Source organism: Copidosoma floridanum, unplaced genomic scaffold (assembly GCF_036245765.1).
Source record: "Copidosoma floridanum isolate Cflo_tuat_1 unplaced genomic scaffold, Cflo_Japanese_pri ptg000013l, whole genome shotgun sequence".
In the NCBI taxonomy this organism is placed as follows: domain Eukaryota; kingdom Metazoa; phylum Arthropoda; class Insecta; order Hymenoptera; family Encyrtidae; genus Copidosoma; species Copidosoma floridanum.
Window position 1 is genome coordinate 10,228,803 of NW_028321890.1, and position 17,870 is coordinate 10,246,672.

Consider the following 17,870-nt stretch of genomic DNA (forward strand, 5'->3'; position numbering starts at 1 on the left):
TTGGCTATAAGTACGATTAAAAAGTTTAGGTTAGGATCCGCAGATTAGCAGACTGACTCAGTATTGACGTAAACAACAAACTCGATGGCCACTGTACCCCGGAGAGATGGCCACCACACCCCAAAATAGGACTATTTTAAATTACTTATAATTATATTTCTAAATAATATTTGGTAAAATAAAAAAAAGCAGATTGTAGATTGAGGTTCAAACTTTCAATTTGTATCAATTTTGAATCGATTTGATGTATTTTCCGCTTCAGGCAAGTTTAATAATGTAGCTGTTCCTCCAAATTTTTTAACTATCAAATTTAATTATTTAAAAATTTAACAAAAAGTAATTCTATGGTTTTATTTTATTGACGGCATGTAAGTAGAGATATATTTCAATAAAAAAAAAAATATATTACATTTTTATCTCAATTAAATGGTTGAATATATCCAGTGGCCTGTTTACCCAGGTGGCCACGATTACCCCGGTCTCCCTTAAGTATACAAATGCATTCAAAACAGTTGCCGGCGCTGCCACATGCTCGCTCCCCCCTCACTGCACTCTCTACATGTTTCCCCTCTGACTGTGATGAACGTCCTTATAAGAGCATTGATACAAAGAGTCAGCCGGTCAACAGATCGATGATTTGCACTTTATTGCTTCAACTATACTGAATAAACCAAAGCTCGATGAGTCGAAAGACTAAACCAACGTGATAGAGCGATAGTCGATAGTACCATGATAATCGAACGCTCCTGCAAGACAAAAAAAAGCACTGTGGCATGCTAATATGTATAAAATTGAGTATACGTATAAAACGATAAACAAACAAGAAAAGTAAAAATACAGCGTGGGAAGATTATTTGACTGACACGATTTAAAAAAAAAATAAATAAAAATCTTTGATATCGCAACTAAAAAACATTGAATGTAAGTATACTCGCTGTGTTTTTTATTTTATCATTCACTCAGGAATATTTATATGATTATTGTATTTGTTTAGTGCTTATTAATAGTTCTACCCCGAGGAAGCAAAGTGTCCAACTTTTAAAAAAAATTAATTATATCATGCATTGGTACATCTTAAAGAGACAAGCAATGCCATTTTTACTGAACAAACCAAATAATAATACTTCAGTCAAGAGGTTACTGAATGTATCTATGAAACATGCTCATAATAATGAAGATGGACAGGATCCTCATGGATTTGAAAAATCAAGTATTACCCAAGTGGCAAACTATTGGCAGGAACGTTTCGAAAATGAAGGAGTCACGGAGTCCAAGGAATCCATTGAACATATTATCTTTCACATCTTAGGTACAAGAAAGGTATACAATTTTTTCATGAAAATTTAAATGAGGAAAGGGAGGTTTATTTGTACCTAATGAATTTCGTATCCCCATATAAAAACATGGGTACACTCAATGTTTGGTGCATATAACTGGTCCCACTTTCAATCTGAAATGCTTTGTTTTTTTTTTTTTAACCAAGTGATTGATAATACCTTTTACTTTTCTTAATTTGAGCAATATCAATAAATAACAAAAAAGGACATTTAATCAATAAATAGTAACTAATTTTTTCCATAAATGGATCATTTATAAATCAAATTTGAATTTTGAGCCAATTCCATAGATCAAAAACTTAGCAAGTTTAAATGAGAAAAGATTAAACCCAGATCAGTTGCAAAAATTGGATCTTTTGTGCAACTGTAGATTATCACGGTTTGTTAAAATAAACTTATCAAGAATTTGGAGCATTTATTAATTAATTACATATATGTGTAAAAGCTAACATTTAATGATTTTAGAATGCCCATTCAATATATTATTGGTGAATGGGACTTCAGAGATATAACGTTGAAGCTTGAACCTCCAATTTTCATTCCTCGACCAGAAACTGAAGTTCTTGTTGATTATTCATTAAAAAGCATAAATAATTTAAAAAACAAAAGTTGCAGTATATTAGAAATTGGCTGTGGCTCTGGTGCAATCAGTCTCTCACTTTTGAAATCAAACAATGATGTAACTATCCTTTATCAATCACTGCTTTGATAGATCTAGTACATTTTTAAATTATTTATTATTATTTGCAGTTAACCGTTACAGCAATTGATATCAACCCTCATGCTTGCGATTTAACAATGCAAAATGCAAAAAATTTGAAACTCGATCTTCGTTTAAGCTTGTTTAATGCAAAAATGAACGAAGATGGCACCATTAATATTTTAAAAAACGACTTCTCAAATCAGGATTTCAATTTTATGGAAAAAAAGTTTGACCTTATCATAAGTAATCCTCCTTACATTCCAACAAAGAAAATATTCAAACTTCAACCAGAGATAACATTGTAAAAAATAATTAACACTCTATGTGATAATCATTGTGTATATTTAAATAACTTTTAAAAAAATCCTACTTTTAGGTACGAGGACATAGTAGCCTTAGATGGTGGAAAAGATGGTCTACAATTGATCAAAGCCGTCATAAAATTTGCTTCTCAAGCTCTCTATAAAGGTGGTTATCTTATTTTGGAAGTGGACAGCACACATCCGAGTGAAATATCATCTTTTATAGAACAAATTTATTCGGATGAACTTAAAGTTAAAGAAGTTTATAAAGACTTTTGTAAAAATGATAGATTCGTAGAAATAGTTAAAATTAATTAAAACAAAACTAGATGCCAAAAATTACTAACTTGTATTTCCCTAACCCCTCAAGTTATTTCAGTTGATTCAAATATAATTACCATATTCGTAATATAACTATTTTTTAACTCGGAAAATTCACACTATTTTTTCGTGACAATTTCTCAGATAGTCCAAATAAATTTTCAAATTGATTCAGGTACATATTTGTTTAGAAGTACTTATGCGTTAATACTTTTAATTAACACTTAAATTTTTCAGTAAATTAAGGGTACATTATACATTTACATTTAAACTTTAGCAATCAATCACACACTCCTTCAATTCTCATAGTTCTTCTCGATTGAGCAGGGTTTTGGGCGGTTTGCATGCCACGCTGCGGCATTGCATCGGAAATCGGAACCCGCAGCCGCGGCCCGCGCTTCGCGCTACCCGCGCGTTTGATAGGTAGGAGGTAGGAGTAGGACACGTTCACGGTGTAAGATTAGACAGGTGGTACGGGTACGGGTACGAAGTACCACCTCCAACGGGTTGCAGTTTTGTAGCAGTACCGATCACACTCGTCAGATGGCGAATGAGTAAGAAAAGCACAATGTATTCGCTCCGAGCCGATGCAGAGGTTGCGCTGCCTCTAGCCAAAATCAGGCAAAATTTCTTGCATGTAAACAAATGGCTTAGAGCATATATACATGCGTACAGCTGCTTGTGATTAGCACTTAGCCGGCTAGAGAGAGAACGACGATCCTCTCCTGCTGTCTTATTCAGCCAATCACAAGCAGCTATACGCATGTATATATGTTCTAAACCGTTTGTTTACATGCAAGAAATTTTGCCTGATTTTGGCTAGAGGCGGCGCAACCTCTGTATCAGCTCGGAGCGAATAGAAATAAAAAATATAAGATATAACCGTAACCCTATTTACTTACTAATTTTACAATCTACTACTAATACGTAGAATAAGATACAATGGTGGAAATAAATTAATGAATTAAAAATTAGGTTGAAATCAATTTCGATAATTTTTTTTTCTCTCCACTTTATTTTAAAACATCCTTATTTTGTATGTTAACGTACTGTCTCATTCTCATGCTAGTGTAATAATAGATAGATTTGGATATTGCATCCTTTTTATGTAGTTTACATCAGGGGAACTGAAACTTATTGCGCAAAAGATTTTCAACAACATATTCCGTATTCGTAAACATTGAAAAGCTGATTATTTATGGCTTCCCTAAAATATTTCTCTATTTTATCAAAGAGTTTGTAAAAAAGAGTATTTGCATGGATGAGTCCTCCCCTATTTTTTAAGTTAATTAATAATGCTTCTGGTTTAGCAGAGTTTCCGAAATTACTGTTTAAAGTAATTTGACATGTGGTGCATTTTTAAAATTTTTTTCGTAGTTTTCGACGAATAAAGCCAGTGACGTATTAAGTAATACAACTTATCGTGAACAATATTGTGAGAAATGTTAGAGTTTGTATTTACACTTTGGTGCACCATTTACGTTACAATTGTTTTCTCGTCTGCTACTGCCTTTTCGACACCAATCCACCTAGTGGTCAACTTTGGTACTGCTACAAAATTGCAACTGACCGCACAAAGCATAGAGGCGGTACTTGTACTGTTCGTACCACCCCACCACCCGTCTTATCTTACACCGTGGTTTTGCTCGTACAGTTCGCTTGTATCTACTAAGTCTAAGTGAGTTCAGTACTAAGTTTTGTATTCATTGGCTTGGGTCATCCACTTCTAGAAATAATAATAGTTGCCAACTGTCACAAAGGTTCTAAATTATTGTCTATTGTATTAATATAGGAACTTATTTTAAAATAGACATCACGTCTGTCTAACAAGCATAAAAAACGACTAAACAGCACATACCCATAGCTTCCCAAGTAGAATTTAAAAGTGGGCAAAAACTGGGCCCAAGCTTGGCTGCCATGCCGCCCACCTTGGCCGCAGCTTTTCACCTGACTTGGCTCCAGTTGCAGTGGGTTTAAAAAACGGCGCTAACTTGGGCGCAGCGATGGGATATAGTTCCGGCCAGATTTGGGAATTCTCTAGGACCCAACCTCTCTGACGTGAGAAATCACTAGATCAAAAAAAAAATAGTACCGAAGGTGACGCCCGAGATTCATATAAGGTCCAATAATACAAGCATCCATAACCTGATGACCCAGGGCGCTTACTGGCAACTCTGTTAAATAAATAATTATTAATAACACAAGCGCCTATCACCCAATAACCCGGGGCGCTTACTGGCCACTCTTTTAAATAAATAATTATTAATAAATAACACAAGCGCCTATCACCTATTGACCCGGGGCGCCTACTGGCCACTCTTTTAAATGAATAATTATTAATAACACAAGCGCCTATCACCCAATGACCCGGGGCGCTTACTGGCCACTCTTTTAAATAAATAATTAATAATAACACAAGCGCTTATCACCTGATGACCCGGGGCGCTTACTGGCCACTCTTTTCAATAAACAATTATTAATAAATAACACAAGTGCCTATCACCTGATGACCCGGGGCGCTTACTGGCCACTCTTTTAAATAAATAATTATTAATAACACAAGCGCTTATCACCTAATGACCCGGGGCGCTTACTGGCCACTCTTTTAAATAAACAATTATTAATAAATAACACAAGCGCTTTTCACCTAATGACCTGGGGCGCTTACTGGCCACTCTGTTAAATAAATAATTATTAGTAAATAACACAAGCGCCTATCACCTGATGACCCAGGGCGCTCACTGGCAACTCTGTTACATAAATAATTATTAGTAAATAACACAAGCGCCTATCACCTGATGACCCAGGGCGCTTACTGGCAACTCTGTTACATAAATAATTATTAGTAAATAACACAAGCGCCTATCACCTGATGACCCAGGGCGCTTACTGGCCACTCTTTGAAATAAACAATTATTAATAAATAATACAATCGCCTATCACCTAATGACTCGGGGCGCTTACTGGCCACTCTGTTAAATAAATAATTATTAATAAATAACACAAGCACCTATCACCTGATGACCCGGGGCGCTTACTGGCTACTCTTTTAAATAAACAATTATTAATAAATAACACAAGCGCCTATCACCTGATAACCCGGGGCGCTTACTGGCCACTCTATTAAATAAATAATTTTTAATAACACAAGCGCTTATCACCTAATGACCCGGGGCGCTTACTGGCCACTCTGTTAAATAAATAATTATTAATAAATAACACAAGCACCTATCACCTGATGACCCGGAGCGCTTACTGGCCACTCTGTTAAATAAATAATTATTAGTAAATAACACAAGCGCCTATCACCTAATGACCCAGGGCGCTTACTGGCAACTCTGTTACATAAATAATTATTAGTAAATAACACAAGCGCCTATCACCTGATGACCAAGGGCGCTTACTGGCCACTCTTTGAAATAAACAATTATTAATAAATAACACAAGCGCCTATCACCTAATGACTCGGGGCGCTTACTGGCCACTCTGTTAAATAAATAATTATTAATAAATAACACAAGCACCTATCACCTAATGACCCGGAGCGCTTACTGGCTACTCTTTTAAATAAACAATTATTAATAAATAACACAATCGCCTATCACCTGATGACCCGGGGCGCTTACTGGCCACTCTTTTAAATGAATAATTATTAATAACACAAGCGCCTATCACCCAATGACCCGGGGCGCTTACTGGCCACTCTTTTAAATAAATAATTATTAGTAAATAACACAAGCGCCTATCACCTGATGACCCAGGGCACTTACTGGCAACTCTCTTACATAAACAATTATTAATAAATAACACAAGCGCCTATCACCTAATGACCTGGGGCGCTTACTGGCCACTCCGTTAAATAAATAATTATTAATAAATAACACAAGCGCCTATCACCTAATGACCCAGGGCGCTTACTGGCAATACTGTTAAATAAATAATTATTAATAAATAACACGAGCGCCTATCACCGTATTACCTGGGGCGCTAATTGCAAATCTAGTAAATAAATAATTATTTATAAGTATGTCAAGCACGTTCTTCCTGAGGATCCAGGACACTTGTTTGCAACACTATTAAATGATAAAAAGTTGATTGATAACATATTAAACATATCACAATTTTGATTGCCTATCTAGTACGACAAAGATCTTATTAATTGGCGCTCTTGTGATTAATTGATAATTTATTATTCAATAGTAGCCAGTAAGTACCCCGGGTCATTAGGTGATAGGCGCTTGTGTTATTTATTAATAATTGTTTATTTAAAAGAGTGGCCAGTAAGCGTCCCAGGTTATTAGGTGATAGGCGCTTGTGTTATTACTAATTATTTATTTAACAGAGTGGCCAGTAAGCGCCCCGGGTCATTGGGTGATAGGCGCTTGTGTTATTTATTAATAATTGTTTATTTAAAAGAGTGGCCAGTAAGCGCCCCGGGTCATCAGGTGATAGGCGCTTGTGTTACTAATAATTATTTATTTAAAAGAGTGGCCAGTAAGCGCCCCGGGTTATTAGGTGATAGGCGCTTGTGTTATTAATAATTATTTATTTAAAAGAGTGGCCAGTAAGCGCCGTGGGTCATCAGGTGATAGGTGCTTGTGTTATTTACTAACAATTATTTATTTAACAGAGTTGCCAGTAAGCGCCCCGGGTCAATAGGTGATAGGCGCTTGTGTTATTAATAATTATTTATTTAACAGAGCGGCCAGTAAGCGCCCTGGGTCATTGGGTGATAGGCGCTTGTGTTATTAATAATTATTTATTTAAAAGAGTGGATAGTAAGCGCCCCGGGTTATTAGGTGATAGGCGCTTGTGTTATTAATAATTATTTATTTAAAAGAGTGGCCAGTAAGCGCCGTGGGTCATCAGGTGATAGGTGCTTGTGTTATTTACTAATAATAATTTATTTAACAGAGTTGCCAGTAAGTGCCCCGGGTCAATAGGTGATAGGCGCTTGTGTTATTTATTAATAATTATTTATTTAAAAGAGTGGCCAGTAAGCGCCCCGGGTCATCAGGTGATGGATGCTTGTGTTATTGGACCTTATTTGAATCTCGCGCGTCACCTTCGGTACTAATTTTTTTTTGATCTAGTGATTTCCCACGTCAGAGAGGTTGGGTCCTAGAGAATTCCCAAATCTGGCCGGAACTATATCCCATCGCTGCTTGGGCGCAGCTTGGCCTGATTTGGCATGACTTTCGCCCAGTAATCGCCCACTTTCGTCTGCAGATCAGTATAATACAGAGACATATATACATAAGTATACACCCGAGTAGAAATGCAAGTGGGCAGCCTAGCTTAAACGCATGGTCCAAATCAAGTAACCAAGGGTGTAATCCGCAATCGCCACCAGCAGTTACATACATAAGACGTGACAACGTTGCGTGGTTGGGGGTGCTACTGTTGATTTACTGGTGATGTGATCCGCAATCCCACCAGCAGTAAAGCAGACGACGTCGGTCTACTTGCTCTTTTTTGTGACATTTTCTGATTGTAAACAAAGCATATTGGGCTAGACGTAAACAAACACGCAGACCAAAAAAATAGTTTCAAGTGCCAAAAAGAAAAATGAAAATAACAGATTTACTACTGGCGGGATGGCGCGGGATCACAGCAAAAATGTCACGAAAAAGAGCAAGTAGACCGACATTGTCTGCTTTACTGCTGGCGGCGATTGCGGATTACACCCCAAGCCTGGCCGGAGGTGGATTTGTAAAAGTTAACTTTCAGTTACGTTTTCGTCATAAGGTTGGTGGTGTGACGGTAAATCTCGAACTGTATGTCTGTATTGCGTACATCGAAGCACGCAAGTAGACGCCAGTGCAGACGAAAGTGGGTGATTACCAGGCGAAAGTCATGCCAAGTCAGGTGTAACATCGGTGTATCCACATTAATTTTTTTTCCTCTTGCTTCAAATCTTTCCGTGCCGATTTTAAAATACAAAACGCAGGGGCCAATGTGCATCTGCAAAGAGGTGAATCACCTACAAGAATGCTCGTAGCTAAGGTACTACGACCATGCATGACTCACTTACATGCACGCTGGCCCACGCTGACCGGAAATGCAAAATAAAATATTTTTCTACAACCATCGATACAAAAGTTTAACTGGGAACAGTTAAACTGAAATATTAAATTCAGATATAATGTTAGATAAACATAAGGTTGAACATTAGGATAGCTTAGAATTAATGCATAGAAATAAGCGAAAATATTATTACACGCCAGAATCATCACAAACAACCAGTACGTACTACACCACTAGCAAACAACTACATTACATATTAACTATAACAAATTTGGTACACAACTTTAGTAACCTTTAAAGAACTATCCGATTTTTACCATTCAAGTTAGCAAACTCATAATTTACAGAGTAACCATTTTTTTCATCGAATTAATAATTTCATAAACATACTGCAATAGTCTAATTTGTAATCTAGTTAATTGCTAACACCTTTTCCCGAATGTAAACGAAAAACGGAAAATAGCCCTTCCCTTTTTCTTGACTCGGAGAAAGAGTCCGTATGCCTGCCTCCAATAGGGGTAACAGAGTCCTGATTCCCCAGGGTACCACGAGACGACTCCCTCTCCAACTACTAGCAGCAGAAAAACATGTTTACCGAAATTATACCAAAATTCCGCATTATTTTCGTAACATTATAAACATTTAAACTACCGGTAAAACAAATTATGTTAGCTCACAACAAGCAAAGCACTAGTATTCTAATAACTGCTATTCTTATTATCATCATTATGATTATTATTATTATTATTATTATTATTATTATTATTATTATTATTATTATTACTACTATTATTATAAATACCACCGCTAATTATAAGTTAGTACAGCCGCAGCCACCGTTTTGGCGCTTCAGTAGTAGTATTAACTAACAACTCACCAATCGTTTGTTCACCCTAGCATCAACCGAATTGTTAAGCGATTTTCACCGCTCTTTTTGCAATGAACTTAGCTGAACGAACAACCAATGTGTAGCATTAGTAAATATCAACAATACCTGGTCGTAATGTTAAGATTAAAATATATTGAAATTCTGTCAACTTTTGATGTAAAAGAGAAAGGAAGGGCATGAGTAAGTGAATCACCTTCCCTTCTCTTGACGCACAGAGGAGAACAAGCCGGATGTGGGATATGCCAATTTCTGAGTGGCTAAACTAGAGCAGTTCTAGCCAATTAGATTTTCGGCTATTGTCTTTTCTTCAAAATTTTCCCCCGGCAAGCTTTCCTGCGTTTTTCGAGCCAGCGCGTGACCGAGGTCCGCTTCTCGCAATAAAAAGGCCCGTAGGCCCAGAGGAAAATCAGTTTGCAGTTCGTAGTTCAGAGTTTGACTCGACTCGACTCGGCTCGAAGATAGCCCTTCAAAGTGGACTGAGTAGTAAGAGTCCGCCTCTGCTACAACCCAGTCTACTGCGAAGTGAGGTAAACCACTTCAATTCGGCACGCGAAATCCGACGATACCCTTCGAAGTAGACTGAGTAGTGAGAGCCCGACTCTGCTACAACCCAGTCTTCTGCGAAGCGAGGACACTGTCGAATTTCGCTACCACCCTCGTAAGATCAACTGGTTGCCAGAGTCCGCCTCTACTGCCACTTGATCTTCCTCGAGAGCGACTTACACTCACGCTGGTTCAACGTTTGTATAACAACTTTCGCGTTTAAATAAAAAGTAAGTGACAACATATCATATTCTTTCTTTTGACCAAGTGTTTCCTTTTGCGCGAATACCATTACTCGCCTTAGTATTGGCACCCGCGGATCACCGGGAAGTGTAAAGTGTTTTCGTTTGCGCGAACGCCATATTAATACCCGCGGATCACCGGGAAGTATAAAGTGTTTTTCGCGAACGCCATTACTCGCCACAGTATTGGCATCCTTCGGTCACCGGTAATAACAAATTAATCTTCAGTATAAAGTGTTCTTCGCGAACGCCATTACTCGCCACAGTATTGGCACCCTTCGGTCACCGGTAATATCAAATTAATCTTCAGTATAAAGTGTTCTTCGCGAACGCCATTACTCGCCACAGTATTGGCACCCTTCAGTCACCGGTAATAACAAATTAATCTTCAGTATAAAGTGTTCTTCGCGAACGCCATTACTCGCCACAGTATTGGCACCCTTCGGTCACTGGTAATAACAAATTAATCTCCAGTATAAAGTGTTCTTCGCGAACGCCATTACTCGCCACAGTATTGGCATCCTTTAGTCATCGATAATATCAAATTAGCCACGGACAATCCGTTGCCCTCCGTGGTAATAATACTATTAGAATAACAACGAACGATTGAGTTAAGGCAAATGCTTACCGTGATATTAGTGTGTCAAGGTCAAATTACATACGATATTCTTACTCGTGACGGTGTTAACTGTTTTTAGATCGTGAATGAAGTATACACCGCTCTTGACAAAAGAAAACCGCGAGCAAGTGCATCGGAATATTGCACAGCAGTCAATCTTAGTCGCGTGAAGGCAATTGTACCCCTTTTTGAGTAACGCGTCTTTAAGCTGAATGACCCTTTTAACCCCGCGTCCCACCTACGCGCCCAGTGTGAATCCCGAGCTATTGAGCGAAAGCTTAGGCTCAAATAATACGTTGCGCCGACGTAACACAGAGTAAGCTGCGCCCAAGTCCGCGCCGTATTACACACACCCGTGGCCAAGTTTGGTTGCTTGATTTGGACAATCCGTTTTCAAACTTCCCACTTTCAATTTTTACTCGGGTTAGTGCTTGTTTGTCTATCTCTAGTGACTTTGCAAAATTCTTTGGGTCATCGAAACATGTTCGTGCTGAATTCCCAGTATTAGTGGTTCGAGAACCTTGCTTCACTTGATTAACGCGAATACCAAAGCGTTTGTATATTATAAGTTCTTGAATCACCTTCTTCTTTTTTAAAAATTCTTCTACAAAAAAGCCATTATCATAATACAGAAATTTATGTTAATGAAATTGTTCATCATATTTTTTCTATGTACGTATGTATGCTACTTGAATATTTAATAGTTATACTGGAAATGATTCTAAGCTGGCCATACAATAATTTAACGAAATTGTACTGTTATATCGTATTGCGATTATAGCTGAGTAGATTTATGGAATGTAATTAGTTTTATGTATTTTCTAGTCAATTTACGGAAATAAAAATGAATACTATATACTAATTTCCATAGTACACTTTAATGATTGAAGTTTCATTTTTTCATTTCTGACCGCACAGAGAAAACATAGATTTATTAAATATAATATACCATGACAGGATATTTTGTTCTTCCATTTCAGACAAAAAACTATGACTTTACTGAAAAAAGGTGTTTTCACTTATATTCAATCCATGTACATATGTTATAAGTCATAGTAATATAAAACAATTTTGTTATCCTTATTTTAATTCAAAAAGCAAATTTTAGTGTAGAGAACAATGATCGTTGTAATAACTAACTTAGGTTTAAAATGGTTTCTTTTATTTATCTGATAATACATTCGTACCTAAAGGTTTACCTTGTAAACCATTCTGTTTTTTAATGAAAAAAAGTTTTTATAAAATCTTCCATGTGTGCTATCATAAAATGCTTTGGAGTTATACTAAATTGGATTTTATTAAAATATTTTTTTAATCTCACACCGAATAGTTTGCTTTTTTAACAACCGTACTATGCGCACAAAATGCTGATTCTAACAATATATACCGTACAATCCCGATTAGAAACCTACCTTCCGACGAGTTTCAGGGGCCGTACCATATACCTTTTTTTTGCTTCACAGGCCTATGTTATTACAAAGGCCGATGTACAGAAAAATGGTTATATGGTACGGACCCAGGGTCGTTAATGATGCCATAAGCTAGGTATACGGACCAATTACATTACGGCACCATACACGGCCTGTATGATAAGTGTTACCAGGTGAGTATATGGATCGTTTATGGCAGCCATTAGGGTCCGGTAACCGTATACAGTCCGTATACTCCCCAGAGCAGGCTAACGGAAGCGAAGAAAATATAGCTTAACCAAACTTTAATAAATATAAAATAATAAATAATCCAAAAGTAATTCATAATAAATGACCCAGCATATGCAAAAATAGTTTTTATTAATCATTTTATGTATCGGTACAACTAGAAATTTGACTAGTACATTAACATTATACGTCACATATTGATCTCATTATTTTCCGTTTTCTTTGTTATCATCATTTTTTTAAAGATCTAACTGAATTTTTTTCAGCATTCTTTTAGCTCGTCCTCCTTCCCAATCATTACAGTTATTAATAATACTTCTTCGAGTATCAAATCAGTACTGAATAAGGTAGCGTTCAGACGCAACGTCACTAGCAATCTGCAATCCATTTAAAAGCGCGAGTGCGAGAGAGAGGGTGAATGATCCTTTATCTCTCTCGCACCCGTGCATTCAAATGGATTGCATTGCTATTGACGTTGCTTATGAACGCAGCCTAAAACACAGTTGTTCGTTTTGTATGCATATACCGGATATAATATACCCTCCGGCCTGTATACAGGTAGTATAATAATTCCGTACCATATGGTTGCCATAACCAGTCTATATACTCACCTAGTAACACTTATCATAAGGTAAAGTACCCTGTATTCGGACACATAATTTTAGGTAATCCACTATTTCTAAATTCACAAAGAAATTAGCTATTTTTGCGAAAAAGACGGTTGACATATAGATAATAAAGTAATTTTTCTGTCATTAAAAAAAAAAAAAGTTCTTTGTGACCGTATGATCATTGTTTAAAATAATTATAAAGATTCAGTCTCAAAACCCCTATATTCGGACAATGCATTTCTAAATAGTCCGAATATAGGTCCCGTTACGACGTAGGGACCATAATCTGGACAGTCGTGAACATTGAGAAAATGAGGTCATGGCAGATTTTTATATACAGTTATATTTTACTTTAATGGCTTTAATTTGTTAAACAAATGCAAAAAACAAATCATTATTGTATTTTACTACATAGTATAACCATTTCTTTGCACTTGTAAGCAAGTGAATTGCTGGATTATGTGTGTCCGAATATGGGGTACAGTTTGAACCGTAGTATCTAATTTCCGGACAGCAGCCAAACACAAAAAACCTCGATTTGCAAGAAAAAACATTTTTTTTAATGAATTATCAAATTAATTCGACGTATGTTGTAACTATCCTTGATCAATTCGATACTGTAGATTACAAATAAATTTTTTTCATTCAGAAATTGTAAAAAAATCATGTAATTATCGCTGCTGTTCGGATATAGGTCCGAACAACACTTTTGTCCGAATACAGGGTACTTTACCTTACAGGCCGTACAGATTACCCTCCGGCAGCGGTATATGGTCCTGATGGTATCTTCCGGCAACCATAAGCTTGTTCTAATCAAGGGTTCGAAATTTACCGTCACACCACCGACCTTATGACGAAAACGTAACAGAAAGCTAACTTCATGATGCTCAATTGTATATTATGACAGTAAATCTCGAAATCTAATGCGTATATCGAAGAACTCAATCGGGCTCAATACCCCAATTTTATTCAAACCTCCTTTTTGGCTCGGTTCGGTTCGGTCTAGTCAGTTCTATTCTGGCCCAGAATTTCTGGGCCAAAAAATTAAAAAAAAACTCGCGTTCCCGAGAATATGGTTCAAGAACCGACCGGCTCGAACCGAAACGAACCGAACCAAAAGGGGGTTTGGACGAATCTAATTCTAATGTCCTAATGTAATGGAACAATGGCAGCCACCAGTACAGACCCACAGGTCTTCGGGTCTGGATGAATGCGAAACAGTGTTAGGGGGTAGGGATTAGCGGACCTGATGCGCCAGGCAGGGATCGCCGGCCTTACTGGCGAGGAGTGGACCCTAAAATATGGGGCTTCTCCGGAGATGCTAATTAGCGTGAATCCGATGCATCGGTAGAGAGCGCTGGCTTAACCGGCGAGAAGTGGATGTCTTCAAATATGGAGTCCTCTCCAGAGAAAGGCTACGCAGTGGCAAGTGGACCCGATGCACCGTTGGTGCAGAGAGTATGAGCTTAATTGGCTAGATGTTTCACCGGAGATACTCGCACTGTGCCTATAGATTAGGTTATAACATCAGTAAAAGGGTTGGAAATGGGTGCAGCAATACGCCCCCACACATAGGTGGTGAGCGGTTGGCTCCGGTGACTTGGCCTAAGAGCTATCGTGGTAAACCGGTAAAAAAAAAAAAAGTCATTAACTGTTACAAAAGTTCTAAATTGTTGTCTTCTCCATTCATATATTAGGTTATTTTAAAATATACAATACGTTTTACGAGCAGTGCCGTCTTTAAGGGAGGGGGGCTAGGTAGGCTGTAGCCCCGGGCCTCGAAAAGGAGGGGGGCCTCATTATCAATAAAATAATTTTTTTTAAACAACCAAATACTCTTTTGAAGAAAATGAAAAAAAAATGACAAGAATAATCATATAAAAATAAAAAAAATTGTTTGAAAATGGTAATGAAGGATCTTTTTCTGTATGATTTATCGTGTGAAATATAAATGTTTACCACTTTTGATGTGTATTGACTAGTATAGTCTACTTGAAACGTAATCTTAAACACTATATGTTTTTCAAAGTTGTTCACACCATACCTAAACTCTTAATGTATCGCTTATGTTTTTCTTTCTATTTATATAAGACGTTAGATCGAATAGTTCAATTTCTTGGAATTATAATAGTACCTTTACTTTAAAATTTATCAGTTTTCAAATATTACTTTTGCTTATACGCTATTAAAAATAAACCAGTCCGTCTCAACCTGCTACGAGCCAAGACCTATTGTGCTCACAGCGACCGCTATTAAATTTACACCCTGTAAAATAAGTTTACTCATGTCCAAACTCGGCAATTTCCTCCGAAAGCTCCTGAATATGAAATTCAAAATTCTTTTATTGTGCGTGCTCCCTAGACTAATATGGCTGGCAGTGTTTGTCACTGCACTTATAGAACTTAACTGCAAACCAAAATAGTATTTTATTTAGCTATTTTATCAATTTTTTCATCGCCAACGCCTATAAAATCACCCGATTTTTTAAAGATGAGAGTGTCAGGGTTACGGTAAGTATATTTTTTTTTGCTTGTACATTCCATTTTAGTACTTTAATTGATAGTTAACAGTTTGCTTTAGGCCTTCGGCCATAAGAGACTGTGAGAGCTTAAAAAATGCTGATTTTGAATTGAATTATCTCTAGATTTTGATCGCCAACCCATCAAAATAAAGATACCATTGGATTCAGCACGATCTCAACTTTAATAATATATCAGTCAAAGTTCTTGTACATTCCGTGATGGAGCCTCCTTAAAGAACGGGGAATGTCAGTCGTAGAGGAAGAAGCAGAAGAAAAAGCAAGTGAGAGCATTCAAAATATAGACGCGTTTTCATTAGTAAATTTACAAATTTCGCTGTGATTCAGATGTTTTATTTTTTATTTGTCTGTATAGATATTATTCAAGATCCTGCATTATGGCCAAATAAGTTTTCTAGTAATGAAAGAATGAAGTATATGAATAAAGGATTTTTATTTTTCCAAAATCGTACATCTTCTTTTCAAAATTTAAAGCGTGAATACAAGAATCAATTTAGATACTTTTCTTCCAAGTATTTTAAAAGAGAATTAAGAAACGGTGAACAGTTCATCGCACTTGGACTATGTATTCTGAATCCACAGAAAATATTTTTTGCTTCTTCTGCAAACTTTTTTCATGTGAGTCTGATAATGTACTTGTAAAAAATGGATTTTCTAATTGGAAAAGCGTGATGGAAGTAATAAAAAGTCACGAAAACAGCCAAGAACATAATAAAAATACGATCATATTTCTCAATATGTCGAAATCCAATCAACAAATTATGAGGTCAGTGTCAAATGCCATGCAAAGTAAAACGAACTATTAGATCGAAGGTTTACGACGAATTCTCTCGGTAATTATAGATATTTTTTGCTAAAAGGGGCTTAGAATTTCGTGGTGAAAAGACAACGATCCTTTTTTAAAAAAACATAGAAGTTTATTATAAGTTAATTCTCACCTAAATTGATAACAATGGACACAGTAAACACATAGAAACAAGTGCAAAAAATTTGTTAGATATTTACTCTAAAGATTTAGATAGTAATTTTCTCAATGAGTTAGAGCAATTCGTGCCTCTTCTTAAGGCTCAGGAAAAAAATTCGTTCTGTAATCACTTGGAAAACAAGATTCTTAATCCGTTAAAAATAGTTAATTGGATCGTAGATAAAATTATGATTGACATATTTCTGAATGCATGTATACATATAGCATATAGAATTTTCATAACATTTTCATAACGGGTCAGTCGACAGCACGACAGGTGACGAGTAAGTCAACCAAACTTACGAATTCTCGCGTATCTGCGCCTGATGAGGCTGACGCATATTGTCAGCGAAACGTTGCGCATCAATAAATCAACGCAGAAAATTTAAATACACTTTACTTGTATTTATTTATTTTCTTACATTTCGCCCCCAACGGATCACTGATCACTTTGAATTTCCAAATTCACCGGAGGGCACCGATATATACTAGCAAATCAATTTTCATAACAATTCCTATTGCAAATTGCGAAGCCGGAAGATCTTTTTCAGTTTTGAAAATTATAAAAATTTAAACAGATCCGCTATGTTGAACGAAAGGTTATCTGACTTGGCAAGACTGTGTATAGAGAAACATTTACTTAGCACTTAATTTTGATGACTTAATTAAAGATTTTGCAGTAAAAAAAAGGAGAAAAAAATATTTTTAATAAAATTATTGACTTATATAATCTTACCGAAGACTGACTGCAAAAGTAAATTTTTCAAATGTTTACTGCTCAAATAAAATAACGAAATATTATATTTGTATTCACGAATGTGTAATTACTATGTTTTGATAATTATTAAAATAAATAAGGTATTAAAAAAAGACGTGTGGACTATCTTATTTTAATAAAATTTTATTGGTTATTTTACCTTCGATAAAAAATTTAGGGTCTCATAGGGGGGCCTCTCTCCAAATTTTAGACCTAGGCCTCGCTTTCCCTAAAGACAGCACTGTTAACGAGCATGAGAAACAACTGAACAGCCCAAACTTTACGAGCGAAACGAATGAACAAACGATGAAAATCGAACGTGCATGTTGCTCAAGCGGTCTATTCTTTATTGGCCAGG

General features: G+C 36.5%; 1 protein-coding gene across 1 annotated transcript; it reads left to right on the forward strand.

Moving 5' to 3' along the window:
* Positions 1-609: 609 nt before the first annotated feature.
* On the forward strand, positions 610-2,660 carry HemK1 (HemK methyltransferase 1). Its single transcript, XM_014349661.2, has 6 exons — positions 610-921; positions 995-1,320; positions 1,628-1,716; positions 1,803-2,016; positions 2,088-2,341; positions 2,417-2,660. Exons 2-6 carry the CDS (start codon positions 1,060-1,062, stop codon positions 2,658-2,660), a joined length of 1,062 nt encoding a protein of 353 aa, XP_014205147.2. The 5' UTR covers positions 610-921; positions 995-1,059.
* Positions 2,661-17,870: the final 15,210 nt, after the last annotated feature.